The 17,358-nt window shown below is 35.2% G+C and overlaps 1 protein-coding gene across 1 annotated transcript; it reads left to right on the forward strand.

Moving 5' to 3' along the window:
- Nucleotides 1–558: 558 nt before the first annotated feature.
- Nucleotides 559–16,970, forward strand: LOC134368502 (RNA polymerase II elongation factor ELL2-like). The gene is made up of 3 exons (XM_063084947.1): nt 559–563; nt 15,215–16,011; nt 16,165–16,970. Exons 1-3 carry the CDS (start codon nt 559–561, stop codon nt 16,968–16,970), a joined length of 1,608 nt encoding a protein of 535 aa, XP_062941017.1.
- Nucleotides 16,971–17,358: the final 388 nt, after the last annotated feature.

Consider the following 17,358-nt stretch of genomic DNA (forward strand, 5'->3'; position numbering starts at 1 on the left):
CAATCACCTCTTCAAGACCCCACATTTCAATTGCCATAATAGGATTTCCCACCTTCAACAGTTACAGTGGGGATTAAGCCTCAATGAAATTGGAAGAGCATCCAATCTGTAGCAATACCCCACACTTAAAAACTATTGATTGTGCCTAGAATCTATACTTGTTGACTGGCTGAACCAGAGAGATTTCTGGTCAAGTAGAACAAAAAGATCCCATGGTTTTCCTCCCCCTGGTTTATAAGCATTTTCCTTTACTATCTCTAATTCAGGAATGCCATCTGCCTGTATTTGTGATGGTAGACAATAGTAAGATAATAAGCATCTTCATCTGTGCCACAAACTTCCAGCTCTGCTGTGTTACAAAGTAACATGATCCTGGTAGTTGCTATGGTAGAGAAAGGTTTCCTGCTGCAAAGCTGGTGTTTGATACTATTTTTACGCATGACTCAGAAACTGAAATTAAATATTTATAACCATTCACTGTATTGTGTAGAACTAAAAATATCCACGTAGACAATCTAGTACACCACCCAATATTTTAGAATTTTAAATTGAGTCGAAATGAGGTAAGCAAAATGAAACAAAACAAAACTCTTAAAACAACCTCTCCTGAGTTCACACATTTAGAGAATCTGAGTTAGGATCCAATCTCAGGATGTTTAACACTCTGTCCATTGTTTCTTTACCTTTGATGGAAATATATTTGCTTTCTCTAATTTTCTGGAGGAAAGCATTACCATTAAAGATGTCACAATACCAATGTTCCTCTAACCAGTGAATCAATGTCCCAAAGAATATGTAGTCTTTGTCAATTGGCTGAATGATAGTCAACACTCAATTTTATAACATCACCCTTTATTTGCTGAAAATAAATAAAAAGCATTTATAAATAGGGATACATATCATTTCAGAAAATATCTAATCAAATTTTTACTACACTTGAACACAATTTTGTATTAATATAGTCCACTTGTTAAAAAATTGAAAAGTATCAAATTGTGTATTTTAAAACCTGTATTTCTGTTCCCAAAAATGTTTTGGTATATGCCATGTGACTGACTGCATAAAAGAAGAAAAAAATAGAAATTGCCTGATTTGAAACTAGAAAGGAGAATTCTACTTAAAATTGTTTTAGAAGGCTGAAGGTGATAAAGAAGGAGGTGCTGAAGGATGGTAGTAGGGTCCCTTAGAAATGAATGTTAGATTTAGGAAGTAGGGATGTATATATAATTTATTTCAATAAGTATTTTTAAGCAGTTACTGTGCATCAGAAGTAATACTAATCCATTACAATATAATGATATGTATGGAGAAATGGTTTCAGGAGACAAAAATTAAATTTGGATGGAAGAGACTTGATATTCAGGGAACTGGGTGTCTTAAACTGTTACTGCTGCTATGATACCTTGGAGTGGGAAATTTCTAAGCAACAGAATTTATTTTACAGTTCTAAAAGCTGAGAAATCTAAGATCAAGGCACCAGCAGATCTGGCGTCTGGTGAGGGCCTATTCCTCACAGACGACACTTTCTCACAGTGTCCTCACATGATTGAAGGGGCAAAAAGGGACAAGGGCACTCCCTTTAATCTCCTTTATAAGATCACTAATCCCGTTCATGAGAATGGAACACATGACTTAAGCACTTCTCAAAAGGTCCCACCTCTTAATACTGTCACACTGGGAATTAGGTTCCAACATACGAATTTTGGAGGGACACATATATTTAAACCTTACAACCAGATAGCAAGAGAATGTAAGCGGTACTGCTGATTCTACGGCTGAAATAGTGTTATCTGTTCCCTACTCTGCAGTTCCACAACTACCACCCTTGTTGACAAATTTATCAATTTCTCACGGAATAAAGTGTTTTTGATTTTTGTTGTTCTATTGTCCTTCATATGCTTCACGATGGAATATTGTATAATTAACATCTCATTTTGTGTTTACATTTCATATCCATAAAAATTGGTGTTTTTTTTTTTTCTTTTTAAAATGAGGTTCCAATTGTGTCCATTCATTACTGAAGCAGGGAAGATTTTGTCATGCTGGAGTTTTACCAAACTACTGTCCTTTTCTGTAAAAATGAGGGCTAAAAGCAGCTAATGTCTCAGTATTTTAAAGATCTAGTAGTATATGAGTCACTAGCTTTTTTACTCTTTCTGGTAGTTAAAGTGATATTGAATTCTGGCTCCCTGAAAATTCAAGCAAAATAACCTCTTTTAAACTTTAAAATGTTTAACTGAAGAATAGAAATTGTATATACTCAATATGTACAACGTGATGATTTGATAGACATATACATTGTGTAATAAATACCAAAACCAAATTAATTAATCTATTTATCACCATCGTAGCTAACATTTTGTGTGCATAAGTGTGCATGTGTGTCTTTGAAGGACACAAAATCTTCTGTCTTATCAAGTTTCAAATAAACCATATAGAATTATTAACTATAGTCATGATGTTGTATAGTAAATTCCCAGAACTTATTCATCTTAAAGCTAAACATTTGTACCCCTTGACAAGCATCTCATTTCCCCCATTTGCCAGACCCTGACAACCATCATTCTGTTATGATTTCATAAGTTCAACTTTTTTAGATTCCACATATAAGCGAGATTATATAAAATTTTTCTTTCTGTGTCTTGCTTATTTCACTTACCATAACATCCTCCATGTTTATCCATGTTGTCACAAATGGTAAGATTTCTTTCCTTTTTTATGGCTAAGTAATATTTCATTGTGTGTGTACATACATACGTACATGCACATATATACATATACATAATAAATATATATTTACCAAATGTTCTTATCCATTTATTCATCCACAGACACTTAGGTCGTTTTCATTTCTTGGCTATTGTGAATAATGCTGCAATGAACATGGGGTGGTATTTCTTCGAGATACTGATTTCATTTCCTTTGGATATAGACACAGCAGTGGGATTGTTGGATTGTGTAACAGTTCTATTTTTAATTTTTTGAGGAATCTCTATACTGTTTTTCATAATAGCTGTACCAATTTACATTCCCATCAATAGCATGGTGATAGTGTTCCCTTCTGTGCACACCCTCACCACCACTTTTTATTTCTTGTCTTTCTGATAATAGCCATTCTAAAAGTTGTGAGGTGATACCTCAATGTGGTTATTATTTTGAATTTCCCTAGTGATTAGTGATGTTGAACACCTTTTTATATGGCTGCTGGCCATTTGTATTTCTTCTTTGGAATATGTGTATTTAGGTTCTTTGCCCATTTTTTAATTTGGTTATATACGGTTTTTTTCCTATTGAGTTGTAAGAATTACTTTTTAAAATATATTTGGATGCTAACATCTTATCAAATATATGTTTTTTACATGTTTTCTTACATTCCATATGTTGTTTCTTCGTTCTCTTGGTGATTTTTCCTTTGTAGTGCCAAAGCTTTTTAGTTTAATGTAGTCCCACTTGGTCATTTTTGCTTTTGCTGCCTGTGTTTTTGGTGCCCTATTAAAAAAAAAAAATCATTGTCAAGACCAGTGTCAAGGATATTCACCCCTTTTTTTTGACCACAAAAAAGTCTGAAGCCTTCACTAAATCTTCTACTTTACTTGATTTAGACACAAGGGTAGTAGTAAGTCAATGTCTAAATTAGCTCTGATCTTACTATGAATATGGGAGTCTTCAATGATTTTGAGGAAGAGACCATCAGGAGAACATGTTATCTGGCATTTTTTTTCACTAGTAAATTCCTTCCTATTGAGTTATGGAATGTGATACTACAAAGGAGGAAATAATGTTCCTTGGCTAAAGATATGCAGGTGATAATTATGGGTCAAGATATGGAGGAATGTCTGAGTATTTTTAAAAATATCTACTACCTGAGTAGTGTGTTGACTCAGAAACATGTTGTGCAAGAGGGGTAGGCTTAAGTTTCCTATTACAGCACTATCATCGAGATAAAATTTATTCAAGGCTGGCCTGTGTATTAGTCCGTTTCTGTTGCTTATAGCAAAATACCTGGAACTGAGTAATCTGTAAAGAAACAGTATTTATTGCTTACAGTTTCAGAGGCTAGGAAGTCAAAAGTCCAGGAAAGAATTCTGGTTAAGACCCTAATGGTGGCGACAGTGATGCAGTGGTCTCACATGGCAGAATGAGGAGCAGAGAGAGAGAGATAGCTCCTCATGTGCTCGGCTTTTAAAGCCCTCAGAACCATGCACACAAACACCATTAAACCATCAACTTATTCCATTTACTAGGGCATGGTCCTCACAGTTTAATCACCTGTTCAAGGACATTTCAATTACCATAGTAGGATTTCCACCTTCTAAACACTGTCACAGTGGGAGTTAAGTTTCTAATACATGGACTTTGTGAGACACAAATTCAATCCACAGCAGCCTCTAATATTTAGAGAATTTTTTCTTATAAATTTTAGGGGAAAAACAAGAAATTTGGTGTGTTTTTCCCTTTGAATCACCTTTCTTGATTACTTACATTATATTTTTCCTTTCTTTTCTTAGCTAATGCAAGACAATTTTTCCTAATATATATACATTTTTTAATGGCTGCAAAGGACTTATTTATTTATTTATTTATTTAAATTTTAATTTATTTTTTATTGTACATGTTTATGGGGTAGTTCACTGTTTCAATACATGCATATATTTTATAATGATCTAGTTAGAATGGTTAGCATATCTATCACCTAAACATTTATCATTTCTCTGTGATTATAACATTCAAGATCGTCTTTTCTTGCTGTCTTGAAATATACAGTACAATATTATTAGCTGTTGTCACCCTAGGGCACCAGAACTTATTCTTCCGATTTAACTGCAAGTTTCTAATTTTGTATAGTTCTGCCAACATATCCTTACACCCCTAACCCCTACCATCTCTAGTAACTGCTATTTTACTCTCTACCACTATGAGATCAACTTTTTTAGATTCCACCTGTGAGTGAGAAAATGTGGTGTTTCTCTCTGTGTGCCTGTCTTATTTCGCTTAACATAACATTTTCCAAGCTCATCCATGTTGATGCAAATGGCAGAATTTCATTCTCTTATATGGCTGAGTAGTATTACATTGTGTATATTGTGTACTTTGTATATATGTAAAATTTTCTATGTCTGGACATCCATTGCAGGATATTTAAGTTAGTTCCAAATCTCGGCTATTGTAAATAGAGCCATGACATATGTGGGAGTGCAGGTGTCTCTTAGACCAGTTGATTTCTATTGCATTGGAGATATTCCCAGTAGTGGGATTGCTAGGTCATATGGTAGTTCTACCTGTAGTTATTTGAGAAATCTCAGTACTCTTTTCCATAGTGGCTTTACTAATTTACACTCCAACCAACAATATATGAGTTACCCTTTCTCCACATCCTTTTCAGCACTTCTTATTGTTTGTCTTTTTGGTAATAGCCATTCTAACTAGGGTCAGATGATATCTCATTGTGATTTTTATTTGCATTTGATTAGTGATGTTGAGCAGTGTTGGCCATTTGTATGTCTTCTTTTGAGAAATGTCTATTCAGTTTCTTTGTCCCTTTATAAATCAGATTAATTGTTTTTTCACTATTAAGTTGTTTGAGTTCTTTGTATATTCTGGATATAAATCTCTTGTAGTATGCATGGTTTGCATATTTTTTTTCTTATTCTGCAGGTTGCCTTTCACTCTGCTGTTTGTTTCCTTTGCTGTGCAGAAGATATTCGGTTTGTAGAATATAGTTTGCATATTTTTGCTTTTGTCCTCTGTGCTTCTGAAGTATTATTCATAAAATCTTTGTCCTGATCTATGGTGGGCCCCCTGCATGGTGGTTGTGCATGTTACTAAGGCACATCCTTGCAACAGTACTAACTGCATTGTGGCTATTGTTAACCACCTCTGTGGAAGCCATGCAAAACCTTGTGGTGGTGTTGAAGCATGGTGGCCTGCCTCCTGTGCATGCGGGGTGGGCCTGGGTGGGTGACTGGCCTGTTCTTCTGCCTGCCTGGGTGCCACACACGTTGGTGGTATCATGGCTTGTGGCCTTGCCTTCTGCAGAGGTGGGCCAGGGGTCTGGGATGGTGGTGGGAAAACACATGCAGAAAAATGAATCTAGACTTGCACCTCTCGCCATATACCAAAATCAACTCAAAATCAATTAAAGACTTAAGTATAAGACCTGAAACTACAAAACTACTAAGGGAAAATATAAGGGAAACACTTCAGGAAGTAGGACCAGGCGCAGACTTTATGAACAAGAACTCAAAAGCACAAGAAACAAAAAAAATAAATAAATAGAATGATATCAAACTAAAAAGCTTCTTCACAGCAAAGGAAGCAATCAAAAGAGTGAAATTACAACCTACAGAATGGGAGAGAATATTTGCAAACTATACATCCAACAAGGGATTAATATGCAGAATATGTAAGGAACTCAAGCAGCAGCACAGTGAAAAAATAAATAACCTAATTAAAAATAAGCAAAGGAGCTGAATAGATATTTTTCTAAGGAAGACATACAAATGACTTTCAGGCACTTTAAAAAAATGCTCAACATCACTAATAATAAGGGAAATACAAATTAAAACCACACTGGCATATTACCTCACCCCATTTAGACTGGCTATAATCAAAATGACAGAGGATAAAAAATGCTGTCAAGGATGTAGTGAGAAGGGAACACTCCTGCACTGCTCATAGGACTGTAAATTAGCACAGCTATTATGGAAAACAGTATGGAGGTTTCTGAAACAACCACAGATAGATCTACCGTATGATCCAGGAATTCCACTTCTAGGCATATACCCAAAGGAAGGGATATCTGTACTCCCATGTTCAACGCAGTTCTATTTACAATAGCCAAGATATGAAACCAACCTAAATGTCCATCAATGGATGACTGGATAGGGAAAATGTGGTATATATACACCATGGAATAGTACTCTGCCATAAAAAAGAATTAAATTCTGCCATTTGCTGCATCACTGATGAGCTTGGAGAAAATTATGTTGAGTGAAATAAGCCAGGTACAGAGGGAAAATTACTGCATATTTTTACTAATAAGTGGGAGCTAAGAGAGAAAGAAGGAAGGAAAGAAAGACCACAGTGGTGTTTTTGACTTGTAGAGGGAGAGAACAAATCTAGGGTTGCAGGGTGGGGTGGGGGCAGGGGGAATAGGTGGGAGGTTGGAGATTAATTGGATGTGGGATATGGGGAATAATTGCACTTTCTGGTAATGGGCATGCTGATAGTATTGATCTGGCATCACATCTTGGGCAGAGGTGGTCACAGTCAGCTTTTTACCACATGAATATGCATAATCAATAAGAAAAAACCAAGAACCAACCATCTGTAAATGTGAAAAAAAATTAAACCCAAAGCAAACTTACAGAAGAAAATAAATATTGGAATGGAAATTAATAAATTAGAGAATAGAAGTAAAATAATCAAATGAAACCAAAATCTGGTTCTTTGAAAAGATCAACAAAATTGACAAATGTTTAGCTAGGTTGACCAAGTGAGTAAGGGAAGACTCAGATTACTTTAATCAGAAATTGAAAAGAGGACATTATTGCCATTTTCAGCAATTAAAATAATTTTAGAAAACAGTACAAACGATATGCTGACAAATTACATCAGTTAGATAAAATGGACAATTTTTTAGAAAGACACAAACTGCCAAAACTGATTTAAGGAGAATGAAAAAGTAGGAATATATCTAAAAATTAAAATGTTGAAATAGTAATTAAAAACTTTCCACAAAGAAAATCTCAGGCCCTAATGGCTTCACTGGTACATCCTGGCAAACATTTAATAAAGAATAAAATTCCCTCAATTTTTTTTCTAAAAATAGAGGAAGAGGGAAAACTTTCTAACTCATTCAGTGATGCTCTGATATCAGAATAAAGATACCATAAGAAAAAATAAAAAAACCTATGGACTAATATTTCTTATGAATATTGATTTAAAAATCCTAAAGAAAAACCTAGCAAACTAAATCCAGTAACATATAAAAGAATTATAAACCACGACCAACTGGGATTTATCCTAAGAATTCAAGGTCATTCATCACACGAAAATCAATTAATGTGGTACACCACCAGAACAATAGAATGAAGGACAGAAGTCATACTATCATCTCTAGGGACAAAACAAAAGCATTTGACAAAATTCAATACCTGTTTATGATAAAAAAAAGTCAGCAAATTAATAAAGAAGTAAACTTTCTTCTTGATAAAGTTTCTTGACACCTATGAGAATTCCACAGCTAACATCATACACACTAGTGAAATATTGAATGCTTTTCCCCTTAAGTTTAGGAACAAGACAAGAATATCTATTGTCATTGCTTCTTTTCAATATATTACCAAAAATTCTAGCCAGGACAATTACACAAGGAAAATAAATAAAAAGCATTCAGTTTGGAAGCAAAAAAGGCAATCTAACTTCATTTGCAAATGACTTAATCTTGTATATAGAAAATTCTAAGGAATACAAAAAAAGCATTAGAGCTAATAAGTGAGTTCAATAAAGTTCTAGAATACAAGGTCAATATATAAAAATCAACTGTATGTCTGTACTCTTGTAATGAACAATCTAAAAATAAAATTGAGAAAACAATTCCATTTAAAATAACACCACAAAGAATACAATATTTAGAAATAATTTAACAAAAGAAGTGCAAATTTCATGCTCTGAAAACTACTAAACATTTTTGAAAAAAGTTAAGGAAGACTTAAATAAATAAGTGGAAAACCAGTGTTTTCATGGATTGGAAGACTTAATATTGATCTATATATTCAATGCAATCATTTAATTCCAACTGCTTTTTTTTTTTGCAGAAATTGACAAGTTGATCTTAAATTCATATGAAATGGTAAGGAACCCCCAAATAGCCAAAATAATCTCAAAAAAGTAAAACTAAGTTGTTGGGCTCCTACTTTCTGATTTTAAACCCTACTACAATGCTACATATGTTGTAATCAAAACAGTGTTATTACGGGAATAGGGGAAGACTTACAAATCCATTGAGTAGAATTAAGAGGGTAGAAATAAATCCATAATACCATAGTCAATTGCTTTTCTACAAGGGTGCAAATATTATTGATTGGGAAAAGGATAATTATCTCTTCAACAAATTGTGTTGGGACAAGTGGATACCCACATGCAAAGAATGAAGTTAGATCCCTACCACATACCATGTACAAAAATTAACTCAAAATAGTACAAGGATCCATATGTAAGAACAAAAACTATGAAAGTTTTAGAAGAAAACATAGAGTTAAATATCTGTGACCTTAGATTAGGCAAATGATTTTTATTTGTAACATCAAAAGTGCAAGCAAATAAATAGAAAATAGATACATTGAACTTTAATGACACTGAAAACTTTTGATTTTTTGCTTCAAAGGACACTATCCAAGAAAGACAAAAAATAACCCGAAGGCAGCTCCCCCTTCAGAGAGGAGCTAATGGAAGTGGGTGATCTTTAATGGACAACAATCATAGGATTCAGGCATCCACTAGGGATCTTGGAATGTATCCCCTGCAGAAAAGAGGGGACTACTGTAAAGAGGAATCAAGACTCATTGTCCAAGACAATGGGAGAATGACCCACAGGCAATTCAGAAATCATCAGGCTGCCTTCCACACAAGCCCAGAATGCAAGAGCCCCAGTGCGAACTGGGCCACCACAGAGAACGCTTGTTAGTGCAATGCCCAGTGGAACCATGGGGGCTGGGACCCCAGATTGATAGAACCACCAGAATGTGATTATAGCCCAGGGGAACCTTGGGCATGCAACCCAGACAGAGCTGCAGTGAAGATGGGGCCATCACAAAAAGCCACCTAAGGGGTAAGACCCATGCACAGAGGTGACATGGGGGAAGGGCCACCCAAAGCCATAGAGGCAGGGCCACCCAGAACCTCAAGGACTCAACTCTTTCTTGCATGGCAAACCTGTGGGGGTACCATCCCAGTGTGTCTAGAAGGTGGGATCTCCACCTCAGTGTGTCCATAAGGTGGAAATTCTGTACCAGTGTTTCTGCAGTGCCCACCAGTGTGGGAGAAGGGCTGGAAGTCAGAGCCTCAAATCAAATAATTTTTTTTCTTGAGCCTTAGGTTGTAACATTGTTTGCCTTGTTGGGTTTTGGACTTGCTTGGGACTTGTTACTCCTTTCTTCTTTTACACGGATATTTCTCCCTTTTGAAATGGACGTGTCTATCCTATTTCTATCCCACCACTGTATTTGGGAAGCACACAACGTATTTAATTTTACAGACACACAGCTGGAGAGCAATTTACCTCAGAATGAATTGTATCTTGAGTCTTACCCTTATCTTATTTAGAAGACATGTAGATGAGACTTTTGACCTTAGATTTTCAAGTTAATGTTGGAATGAGTTAAGAATTTTGGGGCTACTGAGATGAAATTAATGTATTTTGCATGTGAGAAGAACATGGATTTGGGGGGCATGTTTGAATGCTATGGTCTGAATGTTTGTGTCTCCCCCAAATTCATAAAAGGGTACTCAAAAAGTTTGTGGAAAAATAGAATTAAACGGTAATACCACATGTTCTCACTTATTGGTGGGAGCTAAAAATTAACATATAAATTCACACACACACACACACACAAAAAAAAAAACCAGGGGGGAGGGAAGAAGATATAACAACCACAATTACTTGAATTTGATACGACAAGCAAACAGAAAGGACATTGTTGGGGAGGGAGGAGGGAGGGAGGTTTTGGTGATGGGGAGCAATAATCAGCCACAATGTATATCAACAAAATAAAATTAAAAATAATAATAATAATAAAATAATAAAAATAAATTATTATTTAGCAACTGAAAAAAAATCTTTCCATGAACTTTTATAAATCTCCCTTGTATGTTAAAATCCTAACCCCCAAGGTGATATTAAAAGGTGGGGCCTTTGGGAGGTGATTAGATCAAGAGGATGAAATCCTCATGAATGGGATTAGTGCCCTTATGAAAGAGAACCCAGAGACATTTCTCACCCTTCTGCTATGTCATGACACAGCTGGAAATCAATGTTTATGAACCACAAAGCAGGCCCTAGCCAGACACTAAATCTGCAGGCACATTGACTTGGATTCCTTGCCTGAAGAATTTTGAGAAATAAATATATGTTGTTTAGAAGCCACCCAGTCTATTGTAATTTATTCTAGCAGCCTGATCAGACTAATAAACCAACTCTGAGTTACAGAGAATCTGAGAAGATAAGTTGTTACATTTTGATAGAGCTACTGTAAAGTAGCATCTTTGGGGAAAGTTGAGTATTGCTTTAAATCAGGAGGTATAGAATGTTGGAGGAGATTGCTAATTGTGATGTTAGAATTCTACAAGGCTAAAAATTGGGTGGTTACATAGTAAAGCAAGAGCAGTGTGAAGACATGCAGAAAAGATTAGAGCTCTCTTGGTGCTCGTAATTTGGATGATGACCAAGAACAATGAATAGGTAAGGAATAGTAGAAATAGTTCTAAACTAGGCTAGACTTCAAGAGGTTTGAGAATTGGCAAGAATGATTCAAATGGGGTTTGGGTGGCTCCTACTTTGTTTTACTGCAGAACAAGCGAATGGGTTATAGGATGGGTATCAGTGAGATCCAAGATACTTGGTGTAAATGAGTGGGCATGGCTCCCCATACCTCCTGCTCTCACAGAGGATTGCCCAGAGTTTGTAGTCTCATTAGTTTTTGTGGAGTGACCACAGTGATCAACGGCAGGTTTGAAGCATTATTAATCTGAGATATTGGTATATTACTTTAAGTGAAATTGATTAATAATAATTTGTCATTTCAACTGCTTCAGCATTTGCTGGAGATTCAGGTAGAGCTATGAATGGTTTGCCAAAATGGGACAGCAACTGTCCAATGACTTTTCAAAATACATTTGTTGTGTAGTCATTTTATTTGTTATTCTCATACAATCACACAATGTCTTGTAAACTAAATATTTATTCCATGATAGTAACAATTTGACAAACTAAACTACTTAGAAGAGAGTTTCAATTTCACATATATTTTTAGAATACAATTTATTATTGCCAACAACCTAATCATAATTTTGGGATAGTATTAAATAATTTAAACAATTTCTCAAAGCCCATGCAAACAAATAACTTTTCAGCAGTACTAGTTAGGTCACAGTTGTTGTATTATACTGTGTGCCTCCAAACAGAAAGATATCAGATCATTCCTCAAGTTTTCCTTACATTGATACCAATTTGGGGGCTTGATGAGATAAAATCTGAGTGTCCTTTAATATGATAATTATTTCATATGCAGTAAAGTGTACTCATGTTTTTCTATATGACTATTACCATTGCTCTTAGGTTTCAAGTCTTTTGTTTTACTAGTTTTATTTTTATCTTTAACCCTGATACATCTGTAATTCATTCTATAATATGTTATGATGGAAGATTCTAATTTGATGTTTTTGCTAAAATGTTCACAAATTCTCTTAAACAGTGTTCATGTAATCTACCCTTTCTGCACTCATTACTGATGGTTTTTATTATGTATTAAATTCCTGGGTGCTGTGTCTCAGATATCTGTTCAATTTTAATCATTTTTCATCTCTTCTTATACTAGTTCCTCACTCTGTTAATTATTGTAGCTTTATGTTATAACATCAGGTAGGGAGGCTCCCTGTTGTAAGTCTCCTTTGCGAAATTCTTTTTGTTCTTCTTACTGTTGAATTTTAGAATAGTTTTGACAGATTCAAAGGAAAAAAATCTTTGCTGAAGTTTTTATTGAAATTGTATTAAATGTATGTAGTAATTTGAAAGTATTTGACATCCTTATAATAATCAGTTTCCTTCTCAGAGATCATGAAATCTTCCTTCATGTTTTCAAGTCTTTTTAAAATGTCTGTCAATAGCATTTTGTACTTTTTGTCACAATGTGCACATCCTCACAGTCTCTTGCCAATGCATATATTTTGTTCTTGTTATTTCCACCGGGAATAGGACTATCCTAGAAATATTTTACTTATTCTTTCAAAGATTGCAGAAATAAAGATACTAAAGGATAAATTCTTTCTTCCTGTGTCTACCAGAGATATATAGGAAGAATCAAACAAAGCATTTGTGCATATATTATAATACTGTATTGGTGAATATACTTCATTGGTTCATTGGATTTCTGAGGAAGGATTTTATGTTCTCTCTGCATGAGTGATTTCGTTCTTTTTTATACAAATTTACTGTGAAGTTAACAAAAGCATATAGTCTAGTGCAGGAAACCAACACATTAGTAATTATGATACAGTGTGTGGTGTTTTTCATAGAGGTTGTACAGAGTGCTGTGGGATTATAATAAGGGAAGTATCAGTTTTGACTAGAAGAAAATGCTATATATGAAGTAACATTTTAGCTGGGGCTCTAAGTTTGAGTAGAAATTTAGCAGGCTGAACACATCACAAGTGATGTTTAAAAGTAGATAGCATTGATATTATTAATTTGCACAACAGATGTGCACCGAGTATTTACTATGTATGCAAAAGACTGACGAAATCCAAACCCAATCTATGTAATATAATTTCAGGTAGTAAATATGCTCTGAAGAAAAGTAAAACAGGATAATGGAAAGAGAGTCTTGGAGTAGGTATGTGTGTAGGGCGCTGTTTTAGACAGAAAGGTCACGCAAGGATTCGCTACATAAAGTAAAAGGGTGAAGCAAGCGAAGTTCAGAGGAAAGAGCCTTAGTGAGCAGGACTACCAAGAGAAAGGCTGATGCAGGAACAAGTTTGAGGGCATATTCAGAGAACAGTAAGGAGATCGATGCAGCTTTTAGATACATTGCACAGGTTTTAAGATAAGTTGAGGAATGAATAAGAAGGGTCTTGTATGCTTCACCAAAGTTTTTATTTTGTTACTTAAGTAATAGGAGCTACTTTTTAAAAAGAAAATTTGATTGGAATCATTGTTAGCAAAGAACAGAGAAATACTGGAAGCAAGCAATCAAGCTAGGAAGAGTACATAACATAGACTAAGATATTCTCAGCCTAATTTTGGACAATGGCCATGGATGGGAGAGGAAAGGGTGGATTTGAGATGTTATGTGGAAAAGCTTGATAAGAATGTAGTAATCATGCAAGCAGAAATTTTTGTTTGTTTCTGCTTTGTTCATTGCAATATACCCAAGCATCAAGAACAGTGTCTGGCACATGACAGGTGATCAATACCTATATATTGGATGGATGGAAAATCTGGTGGCTGACTAGATGTTCTTGAGGAAAATCAGTGAGAAGTATGTTTGGAGGGATGTTAGAGATGACACAGGTTTTCTAGCTTTGTGACTTGGTGGAAATTGATGTCATCAGTTAAGGTAGAAAAATCTGAGAATAAAATAAACTTTGGAGTATAAAGAGGGGTAAGGAAGGAGACTTGTGCCTAATTATTTTTTGGGTGAACCTGATTGGAACTGATTCCCAGTAATCTCTATAATTCTATGACTAAATTGTAAACCTCCCACATGCCTAGCTGCAAGATTTCTTTCAACCTGGGCAATATTCATGCTTAAGAACCTGGATAAGCCTGTGATTTGCTGAGGATACTCTGGAGAACAAGTGCAAAGAGCAGAATAATGAACACAAGAGGCAGCTGAGAAGATGAAAATTCTTTTCACTTATTAGTGATGGTTAGAAAGTTTAGAAAGAGAAACAGGCAATCTAAAATGTTTGTTTTTACCTATTATTGATCCAAAAAATTTGTTTAGCTATCAAATGAGAGCCCTTATGGATATGTCAGGCTCCAACCCCAAGACTCAACAGCCCGCTTGCATGTCTTAGTAAATGTAAGGAGTGTCTGATGCTAATCATGCCATTCAGAAGCCTTCTCTTCTATTTTCTGAAAGCTTGTGGCTCCCATTGATTCCCCCACCAAATACCTTTATTTGATATTGGATTTATTGGGAGGAGATGGTTTTTATACACTGAGCTCAGATAATAATTTAACACTTTCCAGTTTGGATTAACAGTTACTCCTGGAGAGAAACTAAAAATGTGAAAGGAAAATGATCAGATGCATACAACCAACTTTATCTCTCCAAGTTCTGTCTCGATCAGGTACTTCTCTCCTTTGTCATATTGGAACAAAATCTTTTAGAATACAGTGTTATAAACAATAGTAGTAAGAGACAGTTTTTCCAACGACATCCTAGTCATTGTTTTCTAAAATATTTTACTATTTAAACTTTGGTCTTTACAGGTACAACCATTTGGCAGCCTCTAGAGGCAGAACAGTGGGGAAAGTTGTACACCAGGAAAGAGATATGGCAGTGGAGAAGCCAAACATCACAGGACTGGGACAGTACAATGTCACCAACTTTAACTTTCAATTATCAAATATGAGTAAAGGCAACCATCAAGACACAGTTGATGATATCCAACAAACTGTTTCAAGTTGTAGTCCCTCACAGCTCAGTTGTCTACACATGATACAAGATAAGAAGATAGTGTGTGGAACAAATGGCTCTTATGAGATGACACAAGGAAGAATGGCCCAGGCAGAGGAGAAATCCTGCAATAAATGGGAAAAATATAGAAAACGATATGTAGAGAAAAGAGTGCCAGTTCGGAGAGCACCTAAAGCTATTTCAGATCCAGTGCCTGAGAGGAAAAAAACAGCACCCATTAACCCAGCATATACAATTCGAAAGTCACGGGTTGCCAGCAGTCTCAATATGCGGCCATATAGGGACAGGGTAATTCACTTACTGGCATTGAAGGACTATAGGAAACATGAGCTGTTCATTCGACTGTGGAAAGATGGCATCCCAAAAAATGCTGAGGACTCCCTTGCACAAATTCTGGATAAAGTAGCTGATCTGAATACCAAGAATTTTTCGTACACCTTAAAGGATCATCTTTATAAAGAGATCCAAAAGGACTGGCCAGGATACAATGACCTAGAAAGGCAGGTATTGGAGTTGATACTTTTAAGAAAAGCAGATCCATTTCACAATGCTGATGCCACCAATCACCCAGAATTTTCTATAGATTCTAGTACAGATGACACACCACCTTCTCAGAAACAACTTTTCAATTATTTTACTGATCCTTTAAGGAAAAAAAAAGTTAGAATATCTCACCTGGCAACTACAGTGCAGTCAACATCAAATGGTCATTTTAATAATACCACTAAAAAATTTTCTGCAGGTCTCCTATCACCCTCTGCAGCTAAAGCCAATCCCATTTCTCCATCATCGCGGGCAACCCACTTCCCTATTTCAAATTCTCCTCTGCCTGTAAATTCCAACTGCCATTTTTGTAGCAATCTAAAAAGATCTGGGACTCAATATCCATATGTTGATAATTTTAGTCAAAATAGTAGCATCTTAGAGAGCCACCAAAGTAAACATACTCCTTTGGAAATGTTAGCATCGATTTCAACTCAAACTGAGTATCCAAAGCTCACAGAGAGAGAACTTTTGATGTCTGATGATGAGGTCAAATATACATTTAGAGAACACAAAGCAAATAGCCAAAAGTACTATGTTGAGATGATGGAGAAAGAGAAGACAGATCCTAAAAGTCAAGATGAAGATGCAAAGCCAAATTGCAGTAAGAGAGTTAAAAACGTTTGCACTGCTTCTGGGAATACCCATTCACCATCTGTGCTCCTAGATTATTTGACTAACTATTTCACTATAGTTTCCTCTGAGCAACGTCAGCAATATGAGCAGGAATTCAGAGCAGATTATGATGAATATCGGGCCATGTATTCCAAGATGCTGATGTTATCTAGCATATTTCTTAGGCTAGGTTCAGAAAGGAAGCAGTTTTCTCCAGAATCAAAAGAATATCAGGACATTAGTAAAAAAATCTTGTTAGAATATCAGAAGATGAAGCAGAATAATCCTACTTATGATGCAGAAAAGTATAGATGCATATATCTTTATAACAAGCTGGTTCACATTAAAAAATTAATAAATGATTTTGATCAGCAGCAAAAACAGTCATGACACTAGAACAGTGCTTGGACCAGAATAAGCTTAGGCTTATTTAAAAATTCAAGTAATTTCTTTAAGATTCTAAGTGAATAAAAGTTGTCTGGAAATGAATAAAACTTGTCTGTCTGTTGAAACTTTCAGCATTCCTATTTTAATTTAATTTTAATTTTCTTTTTATATTTGTTTATTTTAATTTTTGACTTTTATATTGCTTGCTTGTTTTTATTTATATTATTTATTATTATTTAATTTTATTTTGCTTTTTCAGACTTTTAAAGATGTTTTTTATCTGGTCTCTTTTATCCCCCAAATTTGTGATTTATTCCCTTTTTCAAAATATTGAGGATCCATTGTCTATGAATAAACATTGTGCACATTAAAAAAAAAAAAAGCCTGTAAT

This window comes from Cynocephalus volans, chromosome X (assembly GCF_027409185.1).
Source record: "Cynocephalus volans isolate mCynVol1 chromosome X, mCynVol1.pri, whole genome shotgun sequence".
NCBI lineage: Eukaryota > Metazoa > Chordata > Mammalia > Dermoptera > Cynocephalidae > Cynocephalus > Cynocephalus volans.